This window comes from Erythrolamprus reginae, chromosome 1 (genome assembly GCF_031021105.1).
Source record: "Erythrolamprus reginae isolate rEryReg1 chromosome 1, rEryReg1.hap1, whole genome shotgun sequence".
Taxonomy (NCBI): domain Eukaryota; kingdom Metazoa; phylum Chordata; class Lepidosauria; order Squamata; family Dipsadidae; genus Erythrolamprus; species Erythrolamprus reginae.
In genome coordinates, this window is record NC_091950.1 from 233190688 (window position 1) to 233202689 (window position 12002).

General features: G+C 43.7%; 1 protein-coding gene across 5 annotated transcripts in view; it reads left to right on the forward strand.

Annotated features, from left to right (window-relative positions):
• Positions 1-5952, forward strand: part of EHBP1 (EH domain binding protein 1) — a 301779-nt gene extending 295827 nt beyond the window's left edge. For all 5 annotated transcript variants that reach the window (XM_070732534.1, XM_070732530.1, XM_070732531.1 and 2 more), the window contains 2 exons: positions 4502-4616; positions 4915-5952. In XM_070732534.1, coding sequence (XP_070588635.1) covers positions 4502-4616; positions 4915-5005 — 206 coding nt within the window. In that variant the 3' untranslated portion in view covers positions 5006-5952. The remainder of the gene's footprint in view (positions 1-4501; positions 4617-4914) is intronic.
• The last annotated feature ends 6050 nt before the right edge of the window (positions 5953-12002 follow it).

Below are 12002 nucleotides of genomic sequence, written 5' to 3' on the forward strand. Positions count from 1 at the left end.
GCCGGGCGGGTGAACGGGCAAGCGGCAAGCGAGCGGCTGGGTGGGCGGGTGACGGGCAAGCGAGCAGCCGGCCAGGCGGGTGAACGGGCAAGCGGCAAGCGAGCGGCTGGGTGGGCAGGTGAACGGGCAAGCGGCAAGCGAGCGGCTGGGTGGGCGGGTGAACAGGCAAGCGGCAAGCGAGCGGCTGGGTGGGCGGGTGAACGGGCAAGCGAGCAGCTGGGTGGGCGGGTGAACGGGCAAGCGGCAAGCGAGCGGCTGGGTGGGCGGGTGACGGGCAAGCAGCAAGCGGCAAGTGATCTTGGGGTTTCCCCTTTGCCTGGGCGGCGGGAAGACCCAGGGAAGGTTCCTTCGGCCGCCCAGCAGCTGATCTGCTCCACAGCGCGGCAGCAGCGAGGAGCCGAAGATGGGGTTTCCCCTTTGCCTGGGCAATGGGGAAACCCCATCTTCGGCTCCTCGCTGCTGCCGCGCTGCGGAGCAGATCAGCTGCTGGGCAGCCAAAGGAACCTTCCCTGGGTGCCGCCCGCCGCCCACGCAAACTCCACCATCTGCGCATGTGCGGCCATGAAAAAAGGGCGTGCATGCGCAGATGGTGTTTTTACTTCCGCAACCCTACATCGCGAAAAATCGATTATCGCGAGGGGTCTTGGAACGGAACCCTCGCGATACTCGAGGGATCACTGTAATGCTTTCCAGAACCCAAAGGGTTAAAGAAATACAGATTGTTTGGGTTGCAGCCCTTCTCCCATTTATTTGGGAGTAAATCTGATTGGATTTATTTGGGACATAAGATTCCGCATGTATAGAAATGCAGTGTTAAGAATTTATCTTGGCCAATAGTGCCAAATTTGTTGTTGTCAGGAGAGAAAGAATGAAGGGGGAATACCTGTACCTGAATAGAATAGAATAGAATTTTATTGACCAGTGTGATTGGACACACAAGGAATTTGTCTTGGTTCATATGCTCTCAGCGTACATAAAATAAAATATACATTTGTCAAGAATCATGTGGTACAACACTTAATGATTGTCATAGGGGTCAAATAAGCAATGAAGAAGCAATATTAATAAAAATCTTAGGATATACGCAACAAGTTATAGTCATACAGTCAACATGGGTGGAAATGGGTGATAAGAATGATGAGAAAAACTAGTAGAATAGAAGTGCAGATTTAGTAGAAAGTTGACAGTGTTGAGGGAATTATTTGTTTAGTAGAGTGATGGCGTTCGGAAAAAAACTGTTCTTGTGTCTAGTTGTCTTGGTGTGCAGTGCTCTGTAGTGACGTTTTGAGGGTAGGAGTTGAAAGAGTTTGTGTCCAGGATGTGAGGGGTCAGTAAATATTTTCCCCACCCTCTTTTTGACTCGTGCAGTATACAGGTCCTCAATGGAAGGCAGGTTGGCAATTGCTTTTTCTGCAGTTCTGATTGTCCTCTGAAGTCTGTGTCTGTCTTCTTGGGTTGCAGCACCAAACCAGAGAGTTATAGAGGTGCAGATAATAGATTCAATGATTCCTCTGTAGAACTGTATCAGCAGCTCCTTGGGCAGTTTGAGCTTCCTGAGTTGGCGCAGAAAGAACATTCTTTGTTGTGCTTTTTTGATGATGTTTTTGATGTTAGGTGACCATTTTAGGTCTTGAGATATGATAGAACCTAGAAATTTGAAGGTCTCTACTGTTGATACTGTGTTGTCTAGTATTGTGAGAGGTGGAAGGGTGGAAGGGTTTCTCCTAAAGTCTACCACCATTTCTACAGTTTTGAGTGTGTTCAGTTCTAGATTGTTCTGGTCACACCACAAGGATAGTTGTTCAACTTCCCGTCTGTGAAGTGGGTTCACCTGAAATTAGTAGATTTTTTCCCTATATAATTGCAATGAAGAGTAACTGAGGTATGTACAAAGAAGGTTCAGGTGATTGCTTAAGCAGGTTGTTCGAAAATGTTTTCATTTAAGACTGTAGGATGTATAATTTTGAATATTTGATTATTATCCCACAGTGTGATCAGCAGAATTACCATGTCTATTATTTACTTTGATTGGAATATGTCACACTGTTTACTTCTGAATGTAAATAAAATTTTATTTAATATCCTAATGAAACTGGTACTTATCCAATAAAGAAAGCTTTGCTTAAATTGGTTTTACATAGAAAACAAATTACGGAAATCTGTGGTTTCATTTCAAAGGTATGTTTTTTTAACAGTATGTTAGATATTAGAGTTTGGACATTCTTTCAATCTAGGGATAGTAGTTGTTCCAGCTTTACTTTCTAATTTTGAACATAGGAATTGAAATGTAACATATTCACAAAGTTATATAGAGAGTTGTTTTTCTTCCATTCAATTGTGTCCAGTTCTCAAAGATTACCTGGACAAGTCCCTTCAATTTTCTTTGCAAGGTTTTTCAGAAATGGTTTGCTGTTGCTTCCTCCAAGGGCTGAGAGAGAGCAACTGGCCCAAGGTCACCCAGCCAACTTTTGTGCCTAAGATGGGACTAGAACTTACAGTCTCCCAATTACTAGCCTTATCCCTGAAATGCTACTCCAAACAGACTTTCTATCTGCATAGGTTAGAAACATGTTTTTCTTCAATTATAATGCAGGTGTTGGCTATTGCTGAATAATAGGAAAATCTGTAATTTTTAAAGGGTAAAATTGAGTTGGCTCCCCTCTTCTCAGTGTGGTATCTAAATAAAATAGTTGTTTTCTGCTTCTGCATGGTCATGCATTTCCCTTATGTCTATTAGTGTGCATATGCTAATTATGCATATTGAGACTGGTCCACACATTCCTGGTTTTTTATTGCCATTCTAAACTTTATTGGATGAATCTGCATCTAATTTTTAATTTGTAAATACAAAACCAAATTCACTCTGGCACCACTTGCTTTCATAAAGCTTCTGAACAGTTTTCTGCCTTGAATAAATTTTGCTTTGCAGGGGGGGTCAGGGGGATTTGAACCAGCACATTCTTGTGTGGTTTGTGAAGATTCACATGGTAACCATTGGGGTGCATTGTTAGGTTTATCTGAATAAGCACCAGCCATGTGAGGCTTAACATGATTGCTCAGGGCAATGGACAGGGAAGAGAGAAATCCAAAAGACGCCTTGTGCCTTTCCTCTGCTTTTTTGGGGGAAAAGTTGATAGAGGACACCACATGAGTCAGAAGCTGTGGAGGGTTTTCTGTGTTGTTGTTGTTGATGATTTTTAAAAGGTGGGTGTCCTATTTCCCTCCTGCTTCTCATTTGTTCCTCTATCTCTCTCATCATCTCCTTCTCCTTCTCCTCATTGTTTACCTTCCTAATGAGGGAGGCGGGACAGCCTGGTAGTTGAGTGACAGATACAGGCCCTTGCTGTCTGGCCTCTAGAGCAGTTTGTTTGGTGTGCTGCAGTGTTAAAACTGCCCTTTTTAATGAAACACTGATACTGTTTGTCTTATAAGAAGAGACATCAGCAAAGAGGCCTAACTAAATATGATAGAATCTCATTCCTTCTATGACCTCCTAAAATTTAAAAATAAAGCAAGCCTGAAGAAAAATATATAAATTCTTATATATACAAGTTGTCTTCTTGTGGCTATTAACGAACCTGGAAATTATGTGAACTTAAGATTCAGCTTATTAGAAAAAACTATCAAACCATCTGAATTGTTATGGGGGAAAATTGAGTAATATTATTTACTATATTACTTTGATTTCATAGGATAATTGTACACTGCTTTATTGTTGCTGTTAGCCGCCCCGAGTCTCCGGAGAGGGGCAGCATACAAATCAAATCAAATCAAATCAAATCAAATAAATAAATAAATAAATAAATAAATAAATAAATAATCAACTAATTGTTGATTCTTGTTTTAAAGTTATTCTGAGGTGCCTAGTGATCAGTGTGAGGTATTTTCAACTGCTAAGATATAGCAAAAGGGAGGGAGGAAGGAAAATTATAATCAATTTGTAAGAGAAAGGAAATTACATTGTGGTAAAGTTTTATTGTATTGTATTATTTTGCAGTTTTCAGAAACAGAATCTTTGTAGTATACCAGAAGAGGGTGGAAGTTATTTAGGAATATCTGTAATAAAAATGAGATCATAAACATTAATAATGTAATATTTTGCACATCTTCTCTTAAATATGATTTGTTGAATAAAATGGTTTTTTTTCAAAATACATGAATGTAGGAGAGCCTCAAACCACCACCCCAAATCCCAAGGCCCTCAAAAACTTATTTCATTTCATACATGTTTATGTTATTGACTAGTATTATTCAAAAAAATTCCATAGTTTTTTTAATAATGCTGAAAAATATGGATCTGATTTTATCAAACAGTATCTACAAAAGTCAAATTAGATTTCTTGTAGTTATATAGATCCATAGAAAAGTAAAATAATCCCTTATTGGTATCTACAAAGGACATGGCTCTATTATAGAAACCAGAGAAGTGACACTGATTTGTTTAGATCATATGTATATTATGCTCTCAAATAAAACATTTCTGAATTTCTTCTCTTTTTAGACTGGCAAAAGACTGAAGCTCAGAAGAGGCGGGAGCAACTTTTGCTAGATGAACTTGTTATTCTCGTTAATAAACGTGATGCGCTGGTCAGAGATTTAGATGCCCAAGAAAAACAGTACGTTTTTCATGCATAAAATCAAGTTTTCCTTGCACTGTATTTAAATTTTATGTTCAAGACAAAAAAACCTTCAGGAGAAGGTCAGTCTTCCAGCATTGAAACAATTAAATCTCCTTAGGTCCTGCATTTTGGTAAAGTGATCTGCTACTACTTCTTACCTATGGAAATAGATGGTGTAATCTGGTCCCTGAAGTGACTGCTCTCTAAACTCCTTATCTGCCCATAACTCTTACATTGAAATGTAAAGCAGAATTTTGTTAGAAAAACTACTGACAATTTGTATTTGGTTTTTTAGGGCTGAAGAAGAAGATGAGCATTTGGAAAGGACACTTGAACAAAACAAAGGAAAAATGGCCAAGAAAGAAGAGAAATGTATCCTTCAATGACTAGTTTTCATGGCCAAAGATACTGACACTTTTTGTAACTTCAGCCTTCTTACATTTTGGATATAGGCCAACAAGACTAGAAAAACTGAATCACAAAAAGACCTCTTAAAATTTTAGAATTTTCCATTTGGCTGGATCAGCTTTATCGTAAATTGATTTCTGATTCTCTTTCCCCTTTTCATTCAAGCAACAGGGTCTCAGAATTAGCTTTCCACCGGGATATTTTTGTGGGTTTAATTATCTTAAACAAGTTTGCTCCCAAATGTTTAAGCTGCCATCCACTTGTGTAAGAAGGGAGAAAACCTTAGCATTATGTTTTTAGTTAACAGAACTTGCAAATACATTGTTCTATGTAGTCACATAGCAGAGAAAGAAGGAAACATATGCTCAATTGTTTCCTCTAGCTCTGCCATATGTAATATTAAATATGCTATCAACCATTTTATTGTTAGATCATACTCATACTATTTCTTTCAATGTGCTATATTTACATGCGTTTTTCAGCTGCAGTTTTACACTTTCATTGTAAGTACAATTATAAAATTTAAGGCTTTCTTATGTGCTGGGAGAGCAGTTCTTTTTAACCAATCTTTTAAGAGTCTTGCAAATTTAAAAAAATGATTGTAAAGGTAAGGCTAACTGAAGTATGATCAGTTTACAGAAAATTCTTCTTTTGAGGTTACCCCATTTTTATTAATTATTTATTTGCCTGTTAGTTTAGTTCCCTTTTCTTGATCTTGTGCTGGACCTCTGCACTCTGGTTCTACAGTGCTGTTAATATTTATTCTGTATCCATCAGGGGTCTGTCTTGCCATTGTTTGCAAAATCTTGCAAGTAAATATATCCTTCTCTAGCATCATGCTCATTTTTGTGGAAATGGTTATGTTTATTTATTACAATACCAAGTTATGTATAAATTTTCAATAAAAGCTGGATCTTTCTTATCATAGCTGGTCTGGGCTGCTTTTTTATACATATCAAATCCAGGTATTTCTCTAAGACCTTGTGGTGGCCGAAATGTCAGTCCAAAATTGGAACTAATTGGGAGAGCATTCATCTCTTTTTTGTTTTTAATCATTATATATGACTTATTTATTAATATTTAGAATTATTTTACAAATGAGTTACACAAAGATTGAGCACTCATCTGTCCCTATAAATTTATGTAAATTACAATAATTTGCTTTTATTCGTTGAAAATAAATACAGCTGAATTCTGTGAAGCAAAATGCTTAGAAATTGCTAATGTGCTACATGCCTATCCAAAGTTGTTGTTTTTTAATCAGCATATTCCACATATTTCTATCACCAAATAAGCTGTATTGAGCACAGGACTTTCTTCCAGATAAATGTGTATAGGATTTCAGCCTAAGTTACTTCTTATTTTTACAATTAAACCTGTAACCCGGGATCTGGCATTGATACACACTGCCCTGTTCAACAAGTCTGAAAGATATTTAAAAGCAGTGCCAAGACAAGTATTTCCTTCTTCTGAATGTGAGTTGAATTGATTTAATCAGAAATTGGATCAGATGAGTTTTATTCTGAAAAGATTGAAACTAAAAGGTTATTTGCAGTGGGAAACGTTTGGAGCAGAAGTGGATCTTACAAATGTGAATCTTGTTCTACTCCTGTCTGGACACAACTCAGATCACTTTGCTGGTTGACTGGATGTAAAACTCACCAGAAAACGGGGGGGGGGAGGCGGGGGAGGCAGAGAGAAAAAGAGAGAAAGATTCACAATCCAGATCAGGGGCTTATGTTGGAATGGAGGGGGGAACGACAAAAAGCGTTGCAAGGAGAATCCCCGATATGTTACAGAATCCACATCGTGAATAATCCGGTTAAAATGATAACAAGCGCCAGTGTAAATACGAGGCAACTTTGCGCCTTGTGCCTTTGGATGTATTCATAATGGGAATCGCTTTCTGCCGGGCGTTCATATGCTAAATGAATTAAACCTCTTATCTTCGTCGATGACTGGATGAAATTCAGGACAGAATCTCTCTTTCTTTCTCTTCTCCCTTCTACCCTCCCTCTCTTCTTTTTCTCCTCCCCCTTTAAGTCTCCCCCCTCACGCCGTACGCGACCTCCTCCTCCCGTATTTCCCTCGACGCCCCCCCAACACCTCTTGCCTGTGGCCCCCCCCCAACAAAGGCGACAAATTCCATCGCCTGTATAAAGGTCTCCCTTTAAAAGCGACGTTTAATTTGGGCCGAGGAGGAAAACAGAGAGACGGGCAAGCGGTGGGCCGCGTTACTCTTTGTTATGAGAAGCTCGCTTAATTCGCCTTGCCCGTTCCTGAGAGCCAGATTAGAATTTATTAATTTGCTGTTTAGCGTGTGTCTCCCTCTCGCCCCCCCCCCTCCGCCCGGCGCTTCAAGCAGGAGAGCTCCGCGCCGCTCCGGGCCCCCTCAGCGAAAGCCGACGGCAGGCCAGGCCCGGAGCTTCCAGACGGCGAGGCGAGCTTTATTCGCCTCATCTCCAGTGATCCGCATTTCCCGCGCAAAAGTCCCTTCTGCAGCACCGGCTGGGCTCGCGAGCCTCTCGGTGACTGGGAATGGGGTGCCGCCGCCTTCCCGGGAAAGGGGGGAGGAGAGACGACCCCACTCTGGAGTAAATTGGTCGGGCTGAGGCGATGCCACGCTTGGACTCGCTGCCCACAGGTGGACAGGCCAAGGGCGAATCGCCAGGCTGCGCCATTGGCTGGAGTGCTGTTTGGACGGGGGGACGGCGCTCTCTCTCTCTCTCTCTTCGCCCCCCCCCCCCCACCTCCCCGGGAGCGAAACCTTCCCTCAGGGGAAGAGAAAGGGCGGGGTGGGCGCTGTTCTCTTGCCGAGCCTTTCCCTCACGGCCTCGGCCGGTGGGGTTGGGCGGACCAGGGCAGTTTCTCGCGTGGGGCGGGCGAACCACAGTGGTTGCGCTGACAGACTTTCGAAACAAAACAGCTCGAGTCAAGGGCGAAGGACAGGCCGCCTTCCAAAATAAACCTCACGGGGTGGGGAAGCCGTCGGAAGGAAACGCCTTGAGCCTCAGTGCCCCTTTAAAGGGGTTTCGCTGCTACTTTTAATTGTCGGGTCCCCCAAAGGTGCTTTTTCCCCCAACTGGCCTTCCTTTGTTTTTCGTTGAAGACGTTGTGCTTTTCATCCAAAACGTTTCTTCAGCTCTAATTTTACAACCATCCAGTCAGAGCTGAAGAATCTCCTTGGACGAGAAGTGAAACATCTTCAAAGAAAAATCAGATCAATCCAGTTGCCTCTTTTTAAAAAGCACCTTTGGGATAACCACGATCTGGATGACCGAGAATCTCCATATTTCACGTCGGGTAAATTCAGAGGCCACCGCTTCTGGTCCCTGAAGAGATCCAGCTTCCCTGATTCAATGAGCAGGCTCGGTTACGAAAGTTTCCGTCCTTCGAGTAGCCTTATCCGAAAAGAAAGGAATAACGCCATAGAGTTCACTTGAACTGCGCGGGGAACCGGGCTATTAAACTGGACAGAAAAATTGGGTGGGTGGTTTGTGTTGCTTTGCCTTCCTACTGAGGACCAGTAACAACCCTCCCTGCCCCAAAATAGAAGGGGATCCATCTCGCCAAGCTCCTCGTCCAGCTTTGAAGGGGATTATTTCCCTTTATAATCCTCTTTCTCTCCCCCCTCCCCCATTTCCCGGTAATTGTCGAGGGGAAAAACTTCTTTGTTTTGGGAGGGGGGATCTTTGCTGGAAGGGGACGCCTTAGGTATGTATACACACACACGCGGCCTCCTTCCAGGCACTGCAGCTGCAGCCAGGCGCTTCTAAGGACACAAAGACGCAACCGGCGGGCGACGCAAAGGGACGGAGTTTGGGGAAAGGCCACAGTCAAAAGCGGGCTAATCTGGGAGGCGATGCGATGGCGGAGGGAGACGTCCAGATTCTGTTCCTGGGCATTTGGGGCCCGAAGCAGCTCCCCCCCTTCGCCCCACCACCTCCTACACTCGCACAGGCCACTTGCTCTCTCCTTCCTCACCCCACTTCCCCTCCTCAGCCCATCAGCAGCGCCTAGAGGAAAAAGAAGGGCAGCCTCTCCTGCTGCGGCTTACCTTCCTTGCCCTTCCCCGGGCCTGCCTAGCCAGAAAACCCGAGGGCGGCCAGGGCTAGGAGTGGGAGCCCGTTGGTTCCAAACTGCGGGGGGATCTTGTTTAGAGATACCCTTCCCAGAAGCGGGGAAGCCGCCCGTTTAGGCCCGGCTTGCTGGGAACCGGGGCCAGGCTAAGAGTCTCGAGGCCAAAGCCCTCTCGGGATGGGCTTCCTCCTCCAGGGGCTGCCACTTGGGCAGGGAGACACCCATCCTCCCCGCACAGGCTCAACTTTTCCTGTGCCTTGCTCTCTGGCTTCTCGCCTCCTTTCTGGCTCGGCTTGCTCGTGCCCCCCTCCACTGCCCTTAATCCAGGGGTTTTATGGGCTGAGCATTAAGGAAATTCGCCTGCAATTTGGGATTAGACAAATACTCTTATTACAGGGGGGGGGGGAAACACACACACATCCATAGAAAGAGAGAGAAAGAGAATGAGTAAAGCTCAGGGGTTTAGTGCTACTTGATACCCTGAGCTTTTCTCCCGACTTGGCCGTCTGGTTGGAAAGTCTCAGACTTCCAGCGGCTGCCAGGCTCATTTCCGAAGGCCCGAGTAACGCTCCGCTGTGCCACCCGCCTTTCCTCTCCATCCCCCGTTCCCCTCCACAAGAGAGGAAGGGGTTATGCCAGCGACGGATAGGTAGCTATAAAGTGTTGCCGTGGAAGATGACCTAATCCAGACCTCTAATCTTGGATGGGAGAATAGCGGCGCAGGGGTGGGGGCTGTGGGGCTATTCTGTTCCGAGGATGGGGCTGTAGAAGAAAAGGCCTTCCTTCTCAAAGCTTGGGTCCTTTCCCCCACCCCCGCCTGCGAAGAGTGGTCTCCGAAATGGACAATGTCTCAAGCGCCTAAGGGCACTTAGCGCTGCTTAGACTGCAAGGTAGTCTTGGCCCCCGTGAGACCCCCTTTGCTGCCCCATCTCTCTCTCTACTCTCTCTCTCTCTTTGTGAATGGGTTGCGGCCGCTTTGTTCCGTGGAGAAGTGCCCGTGTCGCTGACTTTTGTGGGCTATAGAAGGATCTTGTAAACCTCTTTTCTCCTCTTCTCCCTCTCCTTCTCTCTCTCTCCCCTCCGTTTGATTAAATGTCCCCTCAACGAAAAAAATGTAATTTGGCCGAGCTGGCGGTCGCTCCTTTGAACATTAGCTCGCTTTCAGCTCCAACTTCAATTAGAAGGAGTTGATTTTGAGAGATCAACAAAAGAACCTCACCAAAGCCTTATTAAAGGTCCTAAGAAGATCTCCCAGATCCTTTGAGAAGCAGTTAAAGAAACAGTGTGCTTCCCTCCTACGCTGTTACCGTATTTCATTGGGGCTCCAAAGGAAAGTGTCTCTCCAGGAAAAAAAAGAGAATTCCACTTTGATGGTGCGGCCACTAAGTCCTTTTTCCGAAGTCCTTTTATTCATTCGGTTAGCAACCAGTTGATTCAGAGAAATCGCGATAGTGATTTTCATTTTCCTCTTTATATGTTAAGAAGTTTTCCTTTTCCGTTAAAACTTTATATGTAAAAAAAAGGAATTATCTGTAGAGGATTAGTGTTTATTAATATTTATGAGTCTGATACCCTCAATATGGCATGCACTGAGTGTGTTGTACATGTGTGAGTGTCTGAGAGAGACAGAAAGGAGGGAGCAAGTGTGTGTATGTGTGTGCAGGGAAATGATAAACTCAAATATACAAAATGTCTACATATTATGTGTGTGTGTGTGTGTGTGTGTGTGTGTGTGTGTATAAAACCTGTTTTCATAAATTTTCACAGTTATATTTATGTAAATTTGGGTGCCTTCGGGTTTCCCCCCCAGTATTTTTGCGACCTTTAGACGAGATCACACTGGTCATCTTTAAACTGTTTTGAGCTTCGTGCCCAAAACATACATACATACATACATACATACATACATACATACATACAAACATACGTAACAATATTTGTGACTACATAGAGCTTGGCAAAAGAAACCATCCCAGTCATATCTTTAATGAACGTTGGGGTAATGTTCACCTGCAAAATGTTTTCTTTATTTCGTTGGAACTTACTGCACAATAACATTTCGTATTAGAGAAGATTTTTGAAATAGTACTTGATTAAATATGTATTCACAAGAAGGGTCCTTAGCAAACTACTAGGGACGGTACCTAGTTGCATATTCCGTTAAGCGTACCACCATACACTATTTTAACTGCAGATAAATATGAGCGAGGAAGGCAATGTTAACTAGACAATGGCAAATATCCAAATAAGATCAATAAAAAAGGTTGAAAGGTACCAAATTCTTGTTCGCTTGCAGGATGTAAATTTTACACGCAAGGTATCCGAGTTAGCCTGCCCGTGCTACACTTTTCTGTTTGAAAGAAAACATGTGAATTGTTTGAAACACACGCATTACGGACCTCTGTATTCCCATTCTAAGTATAAAGACCATTTGGGAACTTTTCCGCTCTCAAACCCCGTTCTTTGCCATCGACTAAATAGATGATCTTTTTAAAAGTTCATTTTTTAAAAATTGCGTGGCAGATAGAACGGGTTTTTTTTTACCCCAAACAAAAGGCTGGAATCTGTAAACGCCTTCTTCAGTCCTCAAAAGGTGAGTCCCACTGAACTCGGAGTGGACAAGATTAGACTCACTTTTAAAAAGTAAGTTTGCTGAAAGGAATTGGCCTTGCAAACCAGGGCAGAGAGACACGATGAAAACGATGCAAACATCTCAACTTAGACGGGGCAAACTTTCTTTTGTTGAGCCGCGTTTAGGAACAGCCGCTACCGCCGTTTCGGAGGAGACGAGGCCACGGTTGGCGGCGAGGTTCGGAGCGACCCTTTGTGAACCGCCGGGGAGGAAGAGCGTCATCTGCCACCACCGCTCACAGACGGAGGATTAATGCCCCACGT